Source organism: Orycteropus afer, unplaced genomic scaffold (genome assembly GCF_000298275.1).
Source record: "Orycteropus afer afer isolate SDZICR_OR568_19922 unplaced genomic scaffold, OryAfe1.0 scaffold00052, whole genome shotgun sequence".
NCBI lineage: Eukaryota > Metazoa > Chordata > Mammalia > Tubulidentata > Orycteropodidae > Orycteropus > Orycteropus afer.
This window is the reverse complement of record NW_006921639.1, coordinates 2,143,673-2,166,756: the sequence shown is the minus strand read 5'-3', so window position 1 is coordinate 2,166,756 and position 23,084 is coordinate 2,143,673. Positions and strand designations below refer to the sequence as shown.

The 23,084-nt window shown below is 40.6% G+C and overlaps 1 protein-coding gene across 1 annotated transcript in view; it reads left to right on the top strand.

Annotated features, from left to right (window-relative positions):
• FRMPD2 (FERM and PDZ domain containing 2) overlaps nucleotides 1–23,084 on the top strand; it is a 221,629-nt gene that overhangs the window by 134,281 nt on the left and 64,264 nt on the right. Inside the window, exons 15-16 of the mRNA XM_007938683.2 lie at nucleotides 9,024–9,180; nucleotides 16,642–16,852. Of these exons, the coding sequence (XP_007936874.2) occupies nucleotides 9,024–9,180; nucleotides 16,642–16,852 (368 nt within the window). The remainder of the gene's footprint in view (nucleotides 1–9,023; nucleotides 9,181–16,641; nucleotides 16,853–23,084) is intronic.

Here is a 23,084-nt window from a genome sequence, read left to right as displayed (position 1 = left end):
GTAGGCATCTTTTCCTTTTTCTTGACCTGCTCTCAGGATTCTTTCTTTGTCTTTGGTTTTGGAAAGTTTGGTAATGATAAGTCTTCATGATTTTCTTTTGAGATCCATTCTATTTGGAATTTGTTGAGCTTCTTGAGGAGGTCTGGTGGCACAGTAATTAAGGCATTTGGCTTCTAACCTAAAGTTTGATGATTTGAACCCACCAGGTGCTCTGCAAGACAAAGATGAGGCAGCCTGCTTTCTATAAAGCTTTACAGCCTTGGGGACTCTATAGAACAGTTCTATTCTACAGGGTTGCTATGAGTCTATACCAACTCCATGGCAGTGAATTTTTTTTGTTTGTTTGTTTGGTTTGAGCTTTTTGAATATATATTTCCTCATCTTTCATGATATCAGGGATGTTTTCTTTCAACAAATCTTTGAAAATTTTCTCTGTGCTTTTTTTTTTTTTGTCTCTTCCATTCTGCAATTCCAATCACTGGTAAGTTATTCCTCTTGAATGTGTCTCCGTAATTCCTAGACCTTTTTCTTTTTCCTCTAACAGATTAGTATTAGTGGATTTGTCTTCATTTTCATTAATTCTGTCTTCTATTGAGTCAATTCTACTCCTTTGTCTTTCCAGTGCATTATCTATTTCTGACTTTTAGTACTAATCTTCTGGATTTCTATTTTTTTTTTTTTAAGGTTTCTAATTTCCTGTTTACTTTGTCAGCTTGTTCTTGGATTGTTTTCCTCAATTCTAGACTTTTCTCATGTTTTCTTGACCTCTTATTTGGCTGAAGGATGCTACATATAATTATTTTGAATCGATCAGGTAGAAACAATAGCATTTCTTCCTCCAGAAAGTTTTCTGGCTGTATATTTTGGTCATTTGCTTGAGCCACCTTTTGTTGCTTCTTTGTGTGAACTTTGGGTGTTTTTTTTTTTTTTTCTTTTTCTTCCAAGAGATTGTTGTTTTATTGTATTTATTTGATAATTATTTGCTGATTTGTTTTGAACAGGTTTTTTTGTTTTATTTTGTTTTGATATATCTGAGCAGGTGGACAGGATATGTGTGCTACTCTTGTCACTAGTTTTGCAGCAGTCACCACCTGTCTTCTGGGGGGGTTAGCAGGTGGGAGTGTGTGCCTGGATCTCTGTTCACCATTCATGTTAAAACAGTTGAGGGCACATTGGACAAGTATTGGCCACTACCTGCCCTTGATTAAGTGATGCAGGAGTGGATGGTGGCACTAGCCCATTGGGTGGGGTAGCAGGTGGGGTAGGTGTGGCTGGTTACTTTGGATGTGGTTGCTGCCTCCTACCAAGTGGAGCAAAAGCAAGGAAGAAAAATAGAAATAAAGGAATGAAAATAAATCTTAAAACATCTAGGGAAGAGGAAAAAGTAGGAGGTAAAGAGAAAAAAAAAAAAAGGAAAAGAAAGCTGGTTCCAGTGGGCACAAGGGTCTGCTGCCTACTGCAAAGGCTGTAGAATTGTGCATTGCCCACTGTAGATACAGTGAAAGCACTGCACCCATGCTGCATGGGCACTTTCCACTCACTGCAGAAGCTGTGGTCCCGTGGCACCCACATCCATGAGAGTACGCTCTTCCAGTTGCAGAGCTGGTGGGAGTGAAGCTCCCAATCTGTGGGCTTGTGCAGCACAGGTTGCTTTGGGAGTGAGTACAGAGCATGTGCCCACATGTAGTACCCACAGGAGTACATGCCACCAACCACATGGAGGGCAGAAGCATGGCACCTAGGGGTGCTTATCATGGACTGTAGAGGTAGTGGGTTCACAGCATGCAACCTGTGCTGCCTAACACTGAGGCTGTGGGTCAAGCAGGGTCCAATTCACACATGTGTGTGGTGTCAAATGTGAATACTGCAGGCCTGCATGAGTGTAACTCACCAAGCTCAGATGTGGTGTGCACATGTGACTTATTCCATTATGGTACTCCACAGACCACCAGCACAGTGCAGTGGAGGAGGCCACAGGGAAGTCAACAGAGGGGAATGCAGGTCAGGCAGACCACTGGGTGTGGTAGGGGCAACAGAGAGAGGGTGTCACCAGTCACCTGGTTGGTGATGGTGTGGGGTAGCCACATTTCTGGTCATCAGAAGGGTGTTATTGAGAGGAGATTGCACCTCTCTGATCACCAGTCATCAGTAGAGCATCAGTGCAGAAACGGGCAAGCAGAGCTGATTACCAGGTTCCTGCCCTGATTGGAACACTGCTTGCAATAATTCAAAATGGTCATGCTGTGCAACATTGCTGCTTTGACTTTCTCCTCTTTCACTGCTTCCATTCTCTTCTTCAAATCAGTATTTGATCTGATTCTTTATCCTTTCATTTGAAGCCCAGCATTCCAAGATCATCTGTATCTGTTTCATTTTGTTTCTCTGGTCTTTGTTATAGAGCATCTGTGTGGTGTGTCGGCCTAGGCTGCCATCTTATTTCCCTCTCCTTTAGTAACTATTTTTGTTTTTTGTTGGTGTTGTTAGCTATTGTTGACTTGGCCTCCAACTTTGGTGACCCCAAGCACAAGAGAATTAATTGCTGCCCAGACTTGTGCCATCTATATGATTGGCCAGACTCTTGTGAGCCATAGGATTTTCACTGACAAAGTTTTGGAAGTGATATCCAGGTGTCTCTTGTGAGTCCATCTTAGTCTGGAAGCTCTGCTAAAACCTGCTCAGCAACACACAAGCAGAGGATGGTGACTGTTCATGAGGTACCTTGGCCAGGAATGTAACCAGGTCTCTCACATGAGAAAGTGAGAATCCTATCACTGAACCACCAATGCCCTTATTTTCAGTTATTAGCATTAATTAAAATCTCTGGAGAGAAATGTATAGAATCAGGAGAAAGAATGCAACTACTCCTTACTTATCAAGATGCTTAAGTTTCTTTTCTTTTTTTTAATTTCTTTTTTTATTTACCATGCCCAACCTTAACCCAGTCTCCTCCCCTCCCTGCCCAGTAACTCTCCCCCCTGTACCCCTCATAGTTATGCACTCCTGTTTGTCCTGCATTTCCTCCATGTGAATGTGGCCTCTTTGGTGCCCCAAGGTCGATTGCTCCAAGGAATGCATTTTCATAGAATACGTGGGTGCATTACCCTGGGTTGAGTAGTCTGCATGTACATCTTGTTAACTATTGGGCTGGGAGCCAGCCCCTGCGAGTGAGTTTTATTCCAGGCCTAGAATGTATCCCAGGGCCATAGTATTGGGGGTCTCACCAGATTCCATCTGACCAGTAATTCTGGTCATTATTGAGTTTTTTGATTTTGTGCCACATTTATCCTCCCACTCTATCTAGGATCTCCAGATTGGATCCTTTCCTGAGTGATTGGCATTGGTAGCCAGGCACCATCTAGTTCTTCTGGTATGGAGGGCTGTCATGTCCTAGGGCTGATTGCTTCCAAATATCCTTGTCTTTTTCTTTTTGTACTCTTTTTCATTTTCAGTGATAGGAAACAATTAGTTGTATCTTAGATAGCCACTTGAAACATGCTTAAGTTTCAAAGACTAGGTCATTACGTGAAAATCAGTGTTATGAAAAAATGGAGGATGACCATATCAGGTGACAAAATGTAGGGTGACTACATCATTACATAACTGCCAGATTATGTCATTACATAACTGCCAAACCACTGAGAATTATGGCTCTGCCAACTTGACACATGACGTTAACCATCAGAGCCAGCATTATTCTTGCTTTTCATTGCAGCATTAATTATTGCCTGTTTTGGTTACTTATAATGCTGCTCTAACAGAAAATACCACAAATGGGATGGCTTGAACAAACAGAAATTTATTCTTTTATAGTTTTGGAGGCTAGAAGTCTGAGTTCAAAGTGCCAGGTTCTAGGGGCTGGATGAAAGTCCCTTGACCTTGGGCTTCAGCTCTGCCTCTTGCTCTCAGCCCACTGAAGCTGAAGGCTTTCTTCACTCAGGCAGCTGCTGGCTGCTGAGGCTGACAAACCCAAGATTGACAAGCAAAAAGATAGTACCAATATTATCAAACCACATGGCAGGCCATTGTTTCAAGTCCATTAAGAGTCCCAGGGTCAGTGGAAAACATGGCAGGCTGCTGAAAAATGACTCAGCTACATGCAAGATTCAAGCATGCCAAAAGCTGGAGACCCTCCTCCAAGTTACTTCTTATATACTGGGAAGCCCACATCCCTAGAGCAGCTGAGTAGCTGCTCCAGTAGATTTTATCATGGAGTTATTTACCAATCTCACTGTGGGGAATAATTATATCCAGTTCCCCAGCCACTCAAAACCAGGTCCAGCCAAGTTGGCACATAACCTTGATTACCACACTGCCAGACATATGTTGTTAATGTGCAAATAGTCAGATAGCGGATTTTTCACTAAGGTTGTAAATAATAAATATCAGATAACAAGATAGTTGATAAGTATGGAATAGGAATACAGAGTTACAAGCACAAAATATAGTATGAAAATGAATATTTATTTAGAATGAGAAAAACATCACACAACTTATTAAATTTAAAAAGCTGAGTAAATATTACAAATGTCACAAAAGGCAGAAAATAATATTTTTTATTAATTAACTCCCTGACAAACTCTGTGATATTTTTTTTCTTCAAATTTTTGGTGGCGTACTCTTTCATTACCTTTCTATATGATGATACTTTTTTCTTCTATCATGGTTGATTCATTAAAATTAAATTTATTTTTATTATTAATAACAACAACAACAACAAAAACAAACTCATGACCACTGAGTTGATTCCCATTCATGGAGACCCCCATTGGGTTTCCAAGGCAGTAAATCTTTGTGGAAGTAGATTGCCCAACCTTCCTTCTGAGGAGTAGCTGGTGGATTTGAACTGCCAGCATTTTGGTTAGCAGTCAAATGCCTTAGCCATTGTGCCATTAGAACTCCTTTGTATTATTAATAAACCAAAACCAAAGAGGAGCTCTGGTGGCATAGTGCTTAATGCATTTGACTGCTAATCAAAAGGCTGGTGGTTCAAACCCACCAGCCACTCATCAGAAGGAAGGTTGGTCAATCTATGCCTTGGAAACCCAAGGACAGGTCACTATGAGTTGGATGCATAAAATAAGAAACTTCCTTAGCGATACACTTTTTGTGCACCTACAGAGTTCTCTACTAAAATATGAGAATTCTAATAAATTCTATTTTGTGTGATTCTTATAAAAATAAAGATGTTATGTGGTATATTGAACAAATTTAGGGCTCAAGACCACCAAATCAAACAGAAATATATCTGTGAAGGATATACTCTGTAATAATATACACTGAATTATCAATAAACAAACAAAAAAATCCCCAACCAAACTCACTGCTGTCAAGTCTATTTGACTCATAGTGACCCCTCCTTGGGTTTATGAGATGGTATCTCTATGGAAGTAGATAGCCCAATGTTCCTTCTGAGGAAACCCATTTCACATGGCTACTGGTCTTGTACCTTTGTGCCAAGATGTTGGGTGAGTTGACAGTGGAAAGAGTATTCCTGAAATGACTAGCAGTAAGTTATGTATTGCAGAATTGACTGCAAACCATATAAATAAACCTCCTAAAACTAAACTCAGGATAACCCCATCTTAACTTCTCTTTAATGGGATGTACTTCCATATCACCCCACACCACCTAATGTGATGTGAAGTGGGAAGGAGAAGAAACCAAAGGTGAAAGAGTCTGTATTCTGAACTGATTGCGGTTAAAGTATCTTAATTTTAAAATTTTTCAAGAACATGTGAACATACTTCCAGGATCCCTCCCAGCAAAGGGCATATACAAGTGAGGGGCCCTGGAGCTAAGTCTTCATTAGCTTCATGGCAAACTTGTCTCAAAGAATATTTTTGGTCTGCAGAGATCTAGGAAAACAAATGAACAAATAAGTGTACGAACAACAACCAGTAAAGTATTTTCAGTGGTAAGCCAGAGCTTTGAAACAAACACAATGCTATGGAAGCACAAAGTATGTTTGTGCTGCAATGACAGAGGTGTAGATAAAGGTTCCATATTTGTGCTGAAAACCCTTGAGATTTGAGTTATATCTTATTTTATTCACAAAGAAGCTTGCTTATATGAAAGTTTGCCTACAGATATGAATTTCCCGTTAGGTGAGGTTATCAAAATGATGATAAATGAAAATAAAATATCACCCAGTACAGTCATTTCTGTTTTCGGCTTTATGCCAAGAAATGAGATCAGAATACCACTCTCTCTACTGTTTAGCACCTTAGCATAACCTTATCACATTGGCCATCTAAAAGGAGAGTTTTGTCAAGAGGTGAAGTCCTTAAAGAAGCAGTGTTGTATGTGTGTGTGTATGTGTGTGTGTGAGTGCTTACATTTTTGGGTTTTTTTTTAAAGACTAGTTCGTTAAATTTATTAAAGACTAAAAGAATAGTTTATTTATCTAATTTTGTTAACATCCAAATAAACTTAATATAAAATTGTCAGGACTGTATGAAAACATATCAATGCGTCCAGAGAAAGTGCAGTTCCCCATGACCATGGTCCCAAGCCCACAGGTCCAACAACTTGATCCCTCAGGGTGGTTGGCTGTGGCTAAGAAATTATCATAACTTTGTCCCCTGTTAGTTCTGGTTATATGGACATTCTTATAGCACATACAAATACATTGTAGAGTTTATTTGGCAGTTATATTTAATATAATCTCTCTTTGTTTTTGTTTTATTGTTCTTGTTGTTAGGTGCCACTTAGTTGGTTCCTACTGATAGTGAGCCTATGTAATGAAACGATGCCCAGTCCTGTCATCCTGACAATCACTGCTATTCTTGAGTCCATCATTGCAGCCACTGGGACAATCCATCTTGATGAGGGTCTTCCTCTTTTTTGCTGATTCTCTACTTTATTAAGGATGATATCCTTCTCCAGAGATTGGTCCCTTCTGAGAACATGACCAAAGTACATGAGATGAAAATGTGGTCCTTCTTGCTTCTAAGGAGCATTTTGGCTGTTCTTCTTGCAAAACAGATTTGTTTGTTTTTCTGGAAGTCCATGGTATTTTCAATATTATTCACCAACTTCACAATTCAAATGCATCAATTCTTCAGTCCAACTTTCACATGTGTATGAGAAGATTGAAAATACTATAGCTTGGGTCAGGCTCACTTTAGTCTTCAGTGTGACACCTTTGCTCTTAAGCACTTTAAAGAGGTCCTTTACAGCAGATTGCCCAATGCAATACATCATCTGATTTCTGACTGCTGCTTCCATGGGCGTTGATTGTGGATCCAAGTAAAATGAAATCTTTGACAATGTCAATCTTTTCTCCATTTATCAAGATGTTGCTTATTAAGTCCAGTTGTGAGGATATTTGTTTTCTTTACATTGAGGTTGATCCAAAGTGAAGGCTGGTAGTCTTTGATCTTCAACAATAAGTGCTTCAATACCTCTTCACTTTCAGCAAGGAAGGTTGTGTCATCTGCATATTGCAGGCTGTTAATGAGTTTTCCTCTAATCTTGATGCCATGTTTTTCTAGCTATAGTTCAGCTTCTAGGATTATTTGACAGCATACAGACTGAATAAGTATGGCGAAAAGATACAACACTAATTCATGCCTTTCCTGATTTTAAACCATGTGAATGTTTTAAAATATCACGAAGCATGGGAATTCCAGAACACTAATTATACTCATGAGGCACCTGTACATAGGCCAAGAGGCAGTCGTTTGAAAAGAACAAGGGGATACTTCATGGTTTAAAATCAGGAAATAGTTATTATTTGAATTATGTTGTTGTTGTTGTTGTTATGTGCCGTCGAGTCGGCCCCGACTCATAGCGACCCCTCCGTGGGTTTCCGAGGCAGTATCACTATGGAAGTAGGATTGCCCAACCTTCCTTCCGAGGAGTGGCTGGTGGGTTTGAACCACCAGGCTTCTTATACAGTATAAAAAATAAAAGATTTGTTTTTTTTCCATGAAGATTCATGTTAATAACCCCACCTAAAAAATCCTCTCCAGTTTATCCCTGGAATTGGTACAAATATTATCATTTTGTATATTGTCCATGAAGGTATAAATGTTGAGAAGTGTTTCTTGGTGGTGTAACTGCAATCTCAGCTGCTTTGTGACCTCAGTTTCCACATCTGTAGAATAAGGATAGTAATAGAACCTCCCTCATTCTGTAGCTGTGAGAACAAAATGAATTAATATCCATCAGTCCATAGGACAGACCACCAGTTGCTGTCGAGTGGACTCTGACTCATGGTGACCCCATAACATGGTGTGTTAGAGTAGCATTGTGCCCTGTGGAGTTTTCAGTGGCTGATTTTGCAAAAGTAGATAACGAGGCACCTCTAGGTGGGCTCAAACTTTCAACCATTCTGTTTGCAGCCAAGTGTCTTAACTGTTTGCACACCCAGAGATTCTACTTAAAACAAAAGCTGGCCCATAAGACTAAGGAATATTTGAACACATACAGTGCTTTTATCTTTTATACAACCCTATTAGCTGAGATTTTATCTACAACTTCTTAGAGAAGGTATGTGGTGTAATGCCCAAGGCATTTGACTGCTAATCAGAAGGCTGATGGTTCAACCCTACCAGCCACACTCCTCAGAAGAAAGATTGGACCACATATTTCTGTAAAGTTCTGCCTCAGAAACCCAAGGAGGGGTCACTATGAGTTGGAATCTACTTGATAGCAGTGAGTTTGGTTTGTTTTTTTTCAAAATACACAGTCTAGATGATGTTCATTACTTGCTCCTTGAAGGTAAACTACCTGATTCATTTCATATCTTCTTTAGCTAGTACATTACTTGTTACAGCAATTGTTCAATAAACAAAGATTTGATTTATGAACAAAGGGAAAAAGAATTGAAAAGAGGGGTTTGCTATAATATAAGAAAAAATGTTGTGCAATAGTCAGACAATATCTGCTCAAACCTCTGGGTGCCTAGTATGCTGATGTTGAACTGAGTGGTGAAATGTTCATCAGTCACTGCACAGTTGTGCTTCAGCAGATGGGGTGAAGATGACTGTACATTTTCAGTCTGTGTTTGCTTCCTGCAGCGAAAAAAGTTCACTATCACAAGCAGCATCACTGGGAAAAAACACACATTTGTCACCAATTCAGCCAAGACCGGCCGATACCTCCTGGGCCTATGCTCTGCCCAGCATGGGTTTAATGCACAGATAAGCTCTGGGCTGTCCTCCCGAGTCTTAACTGGTGAGTAAATGATGCATCTCAATGTATACTTTGGCAAGTTTGTTATTCCATGAAATGATTTGTATAAATTGGTATGATTGACCTGCAAACTTCCAAAAAGTCTTCAATTTCCCCGATAACTAAAAAGTACAATTGAAATACAACTGTTTTATTCAGAGTGGCAAATGTTAAAATAAATAATACTTACCAGGAGGGTAGGAGGAAAAGTTGATATAATCTTTCTGGAGTGCATATGATTGTATCAAAAGCCTGAAAAATGTCCTTTGGGCCCTATAGTTTTTCTTGTATGTGGGCATTTATCTTAAGATAATACTTATAGAAGTACACAGAAGTTTTATGCTCATGGGTATTCACTAGAGCATATTTATAATAGTGAATATTTGGAAACAAATAAAGCATCCAAACATAGAAGACAAGTTAAGTAAATCATAGTGTAGCTATGTAATTCAGATGTTAGAATCAGTTTTTGAGAATTAGGACAAATAAAAATGTACATATTATGGTGCTAAGTGAGAAAATGCAAGATATGAGATTGCATCTAGCACTGATGGAAATTTCTGTGATGAAGGGATTACTCTATGATTGCATTCTCCAATATGGAAGCCACTAGCCTCTACCCAACACTTGAAAGGTGGCAGACACAACTGAGTTTTAAACTTAATTTAATGAATTAATTTAGATTTAAATGGACACATAGCTCTATTGTATTGAATAGCACACTGTTTTACCAATTTGGTTAATATTAATGTGTTATTAAATAAGAAAGACAAAAACCAGAAATGGACTGCACTGAAATAGTACTTGCTATTACCTCTGTGAGTTGGGCATGCACACATGACAATTTTCTTTGTTTTTCAGTATTTAGCAAAGTTTCTGAGGAGCTGTGGTGCTCCAGTGGTGAAGCTCTTTTGTCTGTTAACCAAAAGGTTGGCAGTTTGAACCCACCAGTTGTTCCATGGGAGAAAGATGTGACAATCTGCTTCCATAAAAATTTACAGCCTTGGAAGCTCTATGGGGGCTGTTCTATTCTGCCCTATAGGGTTACTATGAGTCAGGATCGACTCAGTGGCAATGGGTTATTTATTTATCTATCTATTTATTTGTTTATCAGTCTTCCCTCCCCTCCCCTGGTAAGCAAAAAAAAAAAAAAAAAATGTTTCCTTCCATATATAAACCTTTCCTTGTCTTTTCACAATAATGACCTGATACATTAGTTGTCCTTCTGTGACTGACTTATTTCACTCAGCATAATGTCCTCCAAGTTCATCCACATTATGTGGTGTTTTGTAGATTCCATATTGGATTTGGTTTTTCAGTTTGAATTTTGGGGGTAGAGAGATGTGACTTTGACAATTGAGTTCTTCCCATTTAGCTGTTCATCTCATACTTAGCTGTTTCCTCTTCTGCTATTAAGGGAACATTATCACACAGAGGTTTACATTCTTTATATTCAGAGTGTGGTCCCTGGACCTGCAGCATGTGCCTCATCTGGGGGATTGCTAGGGATGCAGAATCCCAGGTCCCACCCAGATCTATTGACTCAAAACCCCAGGAGATTTGGATACCCATTAATGTGTAAGAAGCACAGGCTTGGAATGTGGCCTGTGGAGTCCAATAGATTCATGGCATGTCACTTACTAACAGCATGACTTTGGGCAACTCATTTCCCCTCTCTGGGCCTTGGTGTCCTCATTTAATACCACTGCCCATCTTGTGGAGTTCCTGGGTGGCCCAAATGATTAAGCACTTGGCTACTAACTGAAAAGTTGGCAGTTCAAACCCACCCGAAGATGCCTCAAAAGAAAAGCCTGGAGACCTGCTTTTGAAAACATAGTCATGAAAACCCTATGGAGCAATTCTTCAGCACATGGGGTCACCACGAGTTGGAGCCAACTTGATGGCAACTAGTTTGCTGGTTTATTTATTTATTTTTTGTCCATCTCATATGTTTGTGTTGAGCTTCATTGGGATAGTGTGTGTAAAGTTTTTACCTTGATATCCAGTGTTCATTTATCAGTGTGAGATTAGTAACAACAATGTCTGCTCAGTAAAGTTCTGTTCCATGCCAGCCAGTTCAAATGGGAACTTTATCATTGGGCCCTGGGGGCCAGAGGACGGAAGAGTCAATGAAGTCACAGTATCACCAAGCATTCTGATGTAGAACTAAAAATAGGAGGGAAAAAATAACAACCCTCTAAGGCAGCATATTATCTGCAAGGAAACCAAATACATATATAAACGTTTCATTGACACTGCAGGGTAGCAGTTCTAGGATGTTTCCAGGCAGCTGGAAATGATGAATATAAATTAATTATATACGACTTACCTGTTATTGCTGAGATACAGCATATGAAATACCATCAATATTTCTTTTTATTGCCTGAGTTCAGCAAATGTAAAATATTTATAAAGACTTCTTAGGTTCACTTGTGAAATTAGTCCTTCTAAGAAGCCTTTTTGACTTATAATATACTGTTTTCTCAAAATGTAAATTCTACATGTGTGAGAATTTTTGGGAATCTGATATTTGCATTACAAAGGATTATTTTAGACAAAATTTCCTTTCCTCTTTTATATCTCTTCATATAGGAACACTTTCTGGAGACACCACTTTCAATGATTGAATCTAGCTGAGGACCGGCCACCACTTTCTGATGGCCCCATACAGTCCTCAATCACTGCCTATCCACACAACCTGCTCTGACCAGCTCCCTCTGCTAGGGTCTTTGTTTCCTTTAACGAGATGGCCCAAATGCCCTGCAGGAAACTGGAGAGGGGGGTAGATCTGCACTCTCTCTTGTGCCACCTGTCACCAAGTCCTCTTAAGTGGGCTTCAAGCCAAGGCTCAGGTCCCCTTTGGTTCCCCTTCTGTCGGCCTTCAGAGTGACTTTTCAAAAGGAATAATCCAATCTCACTGCTGAAGATCTGTCAGGGCTCTCTTTGTCTACAAGGACAAGCCCACATTTCTTAGGGTGGCATGGCAGATGCCCAATCTGGCTTCACCATGACTTAACTTCTTGCGGTGAATCTTCCACTCTGCTATCCAGCTATGCTGCATGCCAGCCTGCAGGCTGCTGACCATGTGGACATCTCAGGGTCCTGGGCCTTTGTGCTGAACCATTCTTCCATCCCAGGTAGAGTTGAACATTCCCTCTTTTGTGCAGACCTCTGTTGTCTCATCTTAATATTCTACCACTTTTACTTGTTGACACATTTGCCTCTAATCAACCAGGCTGGGATTTCCTGAGGGCAGGACAGTAGCTTATTATCTTTACAACCCCAGGATGCTGACAAATGGGAAGCAGTTATAAATGTGTTTTATATGACTAAATGATGTATTGTAAATACAATCATTTACTTAATCATTCCTCTATTTTGAATATTTAATTTGCTTTTGTTTTTTCAATATTATAAGTAATGTTAAGGTAAACATTATTGAAAAGCATATTTTTCTATATCTCAAATTATTTCTTTAAGTGAGGTCTACTCAAAAAACCAAACAAAACTCACTGCCATTGTGTTGATTCCAACCCATAGCACCCCTTTTGGGTTTCTGAGGCAGTAAATCTTTACTGAAGTAGATTGCCTAGTATTCCTTCTGCAGAGTGGCTGGTGGGTTTGAACCACCAACCTTCTGGTTGGTAGTCAAATGCCTTAAGCACTACACCACCAGAGCACCTTAAGTGAGGTTTAGGAAGCATAATTATAATTGTATAAGAGCATGAGAAAATGATCATTTAAGGCCCTTGGTAGTTTCCTGAATGCCTTTTCCATGTCCATTATCATCGTGCCTGTTTATTGCATCCTTGCTGAAATAGATATTATCATGTATACATTATCATGTATATATCTGTGTTCATTTGATGAGTAAAAATGGTTTGCCACTGTTGCTTTATTTTGCATTTCTTTGTTGAGAAGCTGGACATTTTCCAAATGTTTCTTAGTCATTCTTCTGCGAGTTGTATTATTTTATAGTTATATTTGGTTCTCTGTGGAGAGAGAAAAATCACTGAGCTTTTTCAAGTGTATAATTTCAGGAATAAATTAAGTAAGGTTTGTCAGCATTGTAAGAAGTTCTGTTGGCAGAGTGGTTAAAGCATTTGGCTACTAACCAAAAGGTCAGCGGTATGTACCCACCAGCCACTCCATGAGAGAAAGATGAGGCTGTCTGCTTCTGTAAAGATTTACAGCCTTGCAAACCCTATGGGACAGTTTCACTCTGTCTGAAAAGGGTTGGTATGATTCTAATCGACTCAGTGGTAAAGGGTTTGGTTTGGTTTGGTTAACATTGCAGAGTAGGTACTAACAGCTTTTATCCATGCTTTCAGATGAGGTACTTGGAGCTGAAGGGGTGCTCTCAGCCCCTCCCACAAGCTCTATGGCTGTGAGACTAGGTTTACAATGAACTACTCAAGATCCCTTCCTGATTCCCTTTTCCCTGGACCTCGTGGTCCTTGGCTCTGAGTGTCTTCAGTATCCTTGAAACACCATCTAATTTGGATTTCAGCCCTTGCCATCCAGACTTATTTGGACAATTGACAATGAGTTTTCTGGTGCTATGGTTATGCTATGAGTCACCTATGGGTCAGTGAAAAGACACCATCCACTCTCCGTGGTATGTCAGTAACTTTGAGACATTCTTGGCATCCATTCCTGAAAGGTTATCTAGTGCCCCATTCACTCATTTCTTGGTTCTACTGCTGACCAAGACATCTTTCTCCCACTATTTGTCCTTCCAATTGTACCCATTAACCTGAGGCTTAATAATGGTAACAACATTCACCCCAGCCCCACTATTCCCTCTGCTATTAACCCATGCTGTTTCTGGTTGAGTTTATGATGTTAAATCCTTGACCTCCCAGATCTCATTTCTTGATTCTCACCATTTATTCCCTACCCTGATAACTAGGTTCCTTCTCAGCCTCCTAATACTCTCTAGTTTCTTGCTGGGAACAAAGTCCTGTCCATATCCCAGGCCCTTGTGGCTCCCTCTCCTCATTTACCTTCTGTAAGCTCCCTTCCTCTGGGTGTCAACCTCTTCTTCCTGTACCCCTAATGTCTGCACAGAGTCTTGCTTCAAACCAGCTAAACCTCTCTGAATTGAGGCACCACCACCACCACCACCATTTGGTGTGCCTGGAACATCCTACTGCTGCACTGAGGCCACTAGACCAGATTCCAGTGGGCATTAAAGTCATCTATGATTAACCAAAGATCATTGTCCCTTTGAGTACTGGTTATCAGATGAATCTACTGTGTTGATGGATTTGTTTTTGTATATTGATATCTCTGTGGAATCAGCCAGCTTGGGTCTGAGTCCTGGATCAATCACTTACTATCCTTGGAATTTGTGCATCTATCAACTCTCTTTTACCCTCATATTTCCCTTTTTGTAAGTGGGTATAATGTTATCCACACCATGGAGATGTTGTGGGCATTAAATGAGGCAATGCAGATTAAGTACTTACCATTGTACTTGGCATACAAGCTCTCAATAGATATTAGTTGGTACTGTTACTGTTGTTGATGTGAATTTTTTTAACAGACTCAAGCTCTGGAGTAAGATATCATGCAATCTGTGAAAAAATTTCAGGTCCTATTCAGACTACTTACACTCCTTGTTCTGGTTACCTAGTGCTGCTCTGACAGAAATATACCACAAATGGGATGGCCTTTACAAACAAACAGTTTGGAGGCTTTAAGTCCAAGTTCAAAGTGCCCAGCTCTAGGGGCTGGGTGAAAGCCCCTCAACCTTGGGATCCAGCTCTGCTTCCTGCTCTCAGCCCACTGGAGCTAGAGGCATTTCTTCACTCAGACAACTGCTGGCTGCTGAGGCTGAGAAGCCCAAGGTTGACAAGTAAAAAGGCACAGTCCTGATGTTACCAAACCACAAGGCAAGGCATTAATTCAAGTCCATTGTAAGTCCCAAGGTCGGCAGAGCATGTCAGGCTGCTGAACAATGACACGGCTACATGCATGGTCTAAGCGTACCATAAGCTAGAGACCATTCCCCAAGGCTTCTGCTTATATACAGGAAGCAGACCACATTCCCTAAGGCAGCTACTCAGCTGCTCACAGTAGATTCCACCATGGAGTTGATTACCAGTCTCACCATGGGGCATACTACATCCAGCTGCGCAGCCACTCAACCTGGCCCAGCCTAGTTGACACACAAACTGAACTACTACACTCCTCAATAATTTCTTGTCCACTGTATGTGATAATGATACCATAATTTCTCATATACACAGGAAGTTCTCAAAAATTATTTTTTTAAAAGGTAGATTTTTCAGAGAGTACAGTCATGGGAACAAGCTAGACTCAATTGCAGGGAAGAAATGGGGTCTGATTGAGGAGATAAATGCCCATGGAGACCCTTGTAGTGGAGACAGTCTATTGTGCATTAGATGCACACACACACACACAAACATGCTTAGAGAACACAAGTCACACAAGTGCCTTGTGCTCAAGGATTCTTTCCTTTTCTATTTTAGCAGGGAGCAGATGGTCAAAATATAATAATCAGTTTCTGTTTTCGAAATTTAAACTTGGCTTGGTGTCAAACCTTGTTATTTTCAGGGTCTATCTATCAAATCTAATTTCCTTTTAACATGAGTCATGGGTGAGAATCACTTGCATATGTGGTGTCATGTTAAGGAATTCATTAGTCATTTATTAAGCCTGTGTGCATAAAAAGAGGAAAACATGTCAAAATTGGGAGACATAACACATTTTATATGTACTTATATTTCAGAAAATAGAAATATTAACTTAAATATCATTACTAGGACAACCAATTAGCAAACTGAGCTGTGTAGAGATTATTTCACAGACCACAGCCTGGTCTTGGGAGTCCAGGTGATTTGAAGAACTTTGTGTTACAAAGGAGTCTGTGGGTGGCATGAATAGTTAAGCACTCAGCTATGTATCAAAATATTAGCTGTTCAAATCTACCTGAGAATTCTCAGAAGAAAGCCCTGGTGATTGACTTCCTTAAGGTCACAGCCACCGAAGGCACTAAGGAGTACATATCTACACTGACACACATGGTGTCACCGTTAGTCAGAACTGACTTAGTGGCAAATTGGTTTTTTTTTTTTTGGTCTTACAAAGAATGTTTGTAAGGACAGTTCTGTAAAGGCAGAAACCAAAACAGAGTGATCACACTTAATTTTGATACAAGTCTTGTGAATGCTCTCGGGTTAGCACCATCAGTTACAGGGAGTGGAGGGCCTCTCATCTCTTCCTTCTCTCTCTGAGGTCTTTTCAGTAGTAATTGCTAATTAAGTGGCTGATCATAAGAATTTCTCAAGTTTGCAAGAGGCAAATAGCAGGCCTCACAGTGTAGAAAAAGAAAAAGGCAAATGAATATAGGTCTGTGATATGTTGTGGTCACAAGAACAATGGAACCAACATAATTCTTGTGTGTGTTCATGTTTATCTTTTTCTTTCCAAATGCAGACTATGATAAGTTTGTGCAAATGGCCAACTTGAATTCTGCACAACAGGGCCAGGCCAAGCCTCTAAGTTCAATTCCGAGATTGTCGTGTTCAGAAAAACTGTTGTTTGTGCCTAAGCTGGATGAGGCTACTGGAGACCTGCTGAGCACATCCCTGGATGACATCAACATGGAAACCAGCAAGGAGGCTGGCAGGGAAGGTATCAGAGGCAGGTAGGTTTGAAGCCATCTGTTTTCTGAGCTCCAAACCATCAATCATGTGCTTGGTGCTCTGGAATGACCAGTAGCCGAGGAAATTGTTTAAAGAATGTCAGATATCTGAGAACTGTATAAACTCATTGAGTAATTGTCAACTCAAACCAAAACTAGAAACCAGTAGCCCTCAAATTGATTCCAATTAATGAACATTTAGTGTTCCACAGAGATTTATTAAAAGCCAGCTATGGGTTGTCATTAGTTGTCAATTGGCTCTAACTCATGGCAACCCCATGTAAAACAGAATAAAACATTGCCCAGTGTGGAGCCATCTTATTGGTCAATATTCTGTTGTGATTCATAGAGGTTTCACTGACTAATTTTCAGAAGTAGATCACCAGGCCTTTCTTTGTAGGCTGTCTTAGTCTGGAAGCACCACTGAAACTTGTCTACTGTGGATGGTCCTGCTAGTGTTTGAAATATCAGTGGCATAGCTTCCAGCATCATAGCAAATTGACAGATGGATGGTGGAGCTATGGGCTAAATCTTTTCTAACACACTCCTTTCCCTCTACTATATCCTTCCTATTTTGATGGAGAAAGAACTAAGCAATAATATGACATTGAAGAGATAAAAATAAACAAGTCACAATAAACCTGTTTGTTCTTATCATGAGCCCAGATACTGTTCTAAGCACTTACACACATTAACTAATTTAACCTTCATACCCTATGAAGGGGAGCTCTGGTAGCATAGTGGCTAAGACACTTGCCTGCTAACCAGACAGCTGGCGGTTCAAACCCACCAGCCACTCCTCGGAAGGAAGGTTGGGCAATCCTACTTCCGTAGTGATACTGTCTCGGAAACCCAAGGAGGGGTCGCTATGAGTTGGGGCCGACTCGATGGCAAACAACAACAACAACAACAACAACCCTATGAAGTAATTTCTATTGTTCTTCCCAATCTATATATGAGGCAACTGAAGAGTTGGGAGTAGAATCCATGCAGCTGACTCTGGAGTCTGTACTCCTAACCTCTACATTATACTACCTTTCTTATTGTTTGTAATTTAATTTGTATGTGAAAATTATGAGCTTGGAAACATTACTTTACATCATAAAACAGTGTTCCATGAATTTTAAAATAGCCTAGAACTTTGATTACACATACTTTGCAAATTTTATAAACAGCATAGATTCACAAATAGCACATGGCCAATGAAGGTTGCTATATGAGTCATTTTTTTTAAGATAACTTATACATCTGCTTCAGCAACAGGGTATGGATGATTCATTTGAAGTGCAATGCATGTATATTCTAAAGTAAGTTTTGGAAAATTATTACCCCAAATTCTTTTGATGCAAATATGCATCACTACTCACTGCAAACAAAATCAATAATGAGAAGCAAAACTGTCCTGGGTTTCTTTTGCTGTGTAACAAGCTATTCCAAAAGGCAGTAGCTTAAAACAACAGCTGCTTTATTATTTTACTTCACAGTTTTGTGGGTCAGAAATTCAGGCAGGGCTTAGCTGGTGATTCTTCTGCTTCATATGATGTTCACTGAGGTCACTCAATGGTACCCAGCAGGTAGCTTGATAGCCCACAGGGCCCAAGACAGCTTTCCTCATTTGTCTGGCCTGTGGGTGGAGATGGCTGGGATGGTGGGTGCAGCTAAGCCCCTTTCCTTTCCCTTGTAGTCTCAGGTGTAGACTGAGTGATTGCAGCAAGTGAGTCAGACTTATTATATAGCAGATCAGAGCTAAAGAGTCCATGGTGGAAGCTGCCTGTTCTCTTAAATACTAGGCCTGAGACTGGCATAGCATCACTCCTACCACACTCCCAGAGTACAAAAGAAGGTTTAGGCAAAAAGAGGAATATCAGGTGTTTGAAGCAGGACATTGTCAGCATGAGGTGAGCCAGAGCTGGGCAGAAAAGCTAAAAAGCCCTTCCTCTTCTCCAAAGATCCCCCAAAGGTCACTTCCCTTTTGCAGCCTTTCTTGACTCCTCCAAGTCTGCCACAATAATTTCTCCTTCCTCTGACCACATGAGCACTCTGCTAAGGCTTCTTGCTTGGCACGTGGGTTGGTTCTAGGTGGTATGAAAGTAGTCCCTGGATGGTGCGGTTAAATGCTTAACTGTTAACTGAAAGGTTGGTGGTTTGAAACCAGCCATAGGAGCCTCAGAAGAGAGGCCTGGCAATCTGCTTCTCATAGGTCACAGCCATGGAAGCCCTATAGAGCACAGTTCTATTCTGACACTCTTGGAGTGGTCATGAGTCAGAATAAACTCAGTGCAACTGGTTATGTGGCACGAAAGGCATCTGTTCCACATCCTCAGTAGCCTGGGGGCTCCCACAAGGCAAGACCACATCAGATTCACATTCTACTCCTCGATACCTTCACTGTCCAGGGCCTAACACTTAGTAGATTCTCAATCAACTTGGGTTGAAATAGCTGAAATGCACAATAGTGAAGTCAGAATGGGTCTCTGCATGCCCTTTGATGCTCCACTTGTCTTCTCTCCTCCATCACTCCTGTTCTTCCTTACCAAGCTCTGATCCCTCTCAACAGTGCAAGCTCCTTGCTGAGAGCATCTGCTATTACTGATCCAAGGATACAAATAGAAGTTGTCCATGGCCAGTACTCTCCAGCCTTTGTCCAGCTGCCTAAAACCATGAGGTAGTGTCTGCTCACTAATGCTGGGGATGGTTTAGGTGACCAAAGGCAGTACAATCTGCTCAGATAATTAGTGGTTCTAGAGTAGGCCCAGTACCAGCTTTTTCCAGGGCTTTGAGCAACCCTAACTTTGCAATGATTCTTCCTTCTCAACTGGTACAATTCATTTTCTACTTTGTTTATCTCTGAATTTATGCTATCTCTGAGCAGAACTGACCTTGGGATAGGGCAGGGCTCCCATTTGATTTATTATTCTCCCAGACCTATAACTTGGAAATTTCGGTTGAATGCGTGCATGAAAGATTCTTGTTCTTAGCTTGGTATAATCAACCCATGCAAGCCAGTTGTTGTCAAGTCATTTCCAACTCATGGTGACCCTGAATGTTGCAGAGTAGAATTGTTCTATAGAATTTTCAAGGCTCTGACTTTTTGGAAGCAGATTTCCAGGTCTTTCTTCCAAAGCCTTTCTGAATGGGCTCAAACCGCCAACATATGGGTTAATAATGTGGTCCAGCCCTTCACCCTTAGACATTTGTGCCACCCAGGGATTCCTTGGTATGATCCAAACCAAAACCTGTTGCTGTCGAGTCAATTCCAACTCATAGTGACCCTATAGGACAAAGCAAAACTTCCCCATAGGGTTTCAAAAGCTGTAAATCTTTATAGAAGCAGTTGTTACATCTTTCTCTCACAGATAAAGGTGCAAATCATAGGTAGGCCTGTGCATACTCAGTCCGGCTAATGGCAGTCATCTAAAACAAAAACAAATGAACAAAAAAATCAGTCATTTATTATTATTATTGTCAGAATTATTATCAGGTGTTTTATACTTATCATCTCACCACCTTTCTGTCATTTTCTCATACTGTGGTGGCTTATGTGTTGCTATGATGCTGGACACTATGTGTCTCAGTTATCTCATGCTGCTGTAACAGAAATACTGCAGGTAGATGGCTTTAACAAACAGAAATTTATTTTCTCACAGTCTAGGAGTCTAGAAGTCCAAAATCAGAGGGCCATCTCTAGGCAAACTTCCCTCTTTGTCAGCTCTAGAGGAGGTTCTTATTCCTTGGCTCCTTGGTGATCTTCATGTTGTGTAGCACCTATTTCCCCCCATCTTTGCTTGCTTGTTTAATCTCTTTTATATCTCACAAGAAATTAATTTAAACACATCATACTCTGATCGTATCTCATTAACATAACAAAGACAACCAATTCCCAAATGGGATTATAACTACAGGTTATGATTTATATCACAGTTTTTTTTTTTTTTTTTTTTTCGTGGGGGGACACAATTCAATCCATAACACTATGCCATTGGTGTTTTCAAATACCAGCAGGGTCAACCGTGGTGGATAGGTTTCAGTGGTGCTTCCAGACTAAGACAGACAACGAAGAAACTTGGTAATATACTTCTGAAAATTAACCGGTGAAAACCTTATGGAGCCTAGCAGAATATTGTCCAGTATAATGCTGGGAGATAAGCCCCCTAGTTGGAAGGCAACAAAGGACTCAAGCATGGCAGGGATCATGAGGATGGTACAGAATCAGTCAGCATTGTGTTTTGTTGTATATGGGGGTCATCCTGAGTTGGCACTGACTCTATAGCAACTGTTGTTGTTGTTGTTATGTACTGTCGAGTTGGCCCCGACTCATAGCGACCCCTCCTTGGGTTTCTGAGGCAGTATCACTACGGAAGTAGATTGCCCCATCTTCCTTCCGAGGAGTGGCTGGTGGAGTTGAACCGCCAGCCTTCTGGTTAGCAGTCAAGTGCCTTAGGCGCTACGCTACCAGAGCTCCCCTATGGCAACTAGCAAAAACAAAATCTCATTTTGGTGCCACAACAAGCCTGAGATATAGGAATATTAACCCTACTTTATGGTTGAGGGGATGAAGGTTTTCAATAGCTACATAACCTACCCAAAGCTGAGATTGTGAGGAATTCACACTAGACCTGGGTGACCCCAGTGTATCTCTCTAAGATAATAAGCCTACCTTTTCAGTACACTCCTTTTTTTAAAAAAATTATTATTATTATTTATTGTAAGAGCTTGTTTTACATTCAACATAATGTGTACATTTAGTTTCACTCCCCACTTACCATATCCAACCATAACCCAGTTTCCTCCCCTCCCTACTCTGTAACCCTCCCCCTGTGCCCCTCATATTTATGCACTCCTGTTTTTCCTGCATTTCCTCAACCTCAATGTTGGTCCTCTGGTGCCCCATGGTCCATTACTCTAAGGGATGTATTACTATAGAGTATGTGGGTGCGTCATCCTGGGTTGAGTGATCTACATGTACATCTTGTTGACTATTGGGCTGAGAGACAGCCCCTGGGGGTGAGTTTTTTTCCAGGTGCAGAATGTATTCCAGGGCCATAGTATTGGGGTTCTCATCAGACTTCCTCTGACCAGTAATTTTGGTCAATATTGAGTTTTTGGATTTTGTTCCACATTTTTCCTCCCATTCTAGCCAGGACCTCCAGATTTGATCCTTTCCTGAGTAGTTGACATTGGTAGCTGGGAACCATCTAGTTCGTCTGGTCTTGAGGGCCATCATGTCCTATGGTGTCCCACAGTACTATGGTCCTGAGATGGTAGATATATTGGATCTCTCTCCCATAGTGTCTGGGTGTCTGTGAGGGATTACTCTGTGTCTGTCTTCTATTGTTTCTGTAAGGATTGCAGGTATTTTGTATCACTGGTGTCTGTGCAAGATTAGCCTCAGCTGAATCTATCCTTGGTCTAGAGTATATCCTGTTCACTGACCCCCATCTGATCCTCTCAGGTGTTTATTTGTTTATCTGTAGCCTGGTGTTTGGTGTTAATGGTAATGCAGTATTGTGGACTCATTGGTTGGTATTAACATCTGTCCTCTATCTCTTATGTGCACAATTCGGTGTCCTCTCATTTCCCAATGTTATTATGGTGGTCACAGGTCCTTTCCATGTATTCCTCTCCTTATGCAAGTCAGCATGTGGGCCTTAACTAGCCCGAAATTAATTCCTCCCCTTCCCGGTAACCTACAAAGTGAGTTCCCTTTCCCAAGCAAACCCCTCTCTGTCTTTTTTACAGTAATGGGCTCATACGGTACTTGTCTTTCTGCAACTGACTTATTTCACTCAGCATAATGTCCTCCAGGCTCATCTACATTGTGAGATTATTCGTGTATCCCTCATTGTTCTTTAATGCAGCATAGTACTCCATTATGTGCATGTACCATGATTTGGTTATCCACTCATCTGTTGATGGGCATTTAGGTTGTTTCCATCTCTTTGCTATAGTGGATTGTGCTACCATGAACATAGGTGTACACATGTCTATTTGTGCACTATCTCTCACCTCTTTAGGATATATTCCTAGTAATAGAATTGCTGGGTCAATTCTATTTTCAGTTTTTTAAGGAAACACCATACTGTTTGCCACAATGGTTGTATCATTTTACAATCCCACCAGCAGTGCACAAGAGTTCCAATCTCTCCACAACCTCGCCAGCATTTGTTATTTTCTGACCTGTTGAACTTTGCTATTATTGCTGGAGTGAGATAATAGCTCATTGTTATTTTGATTT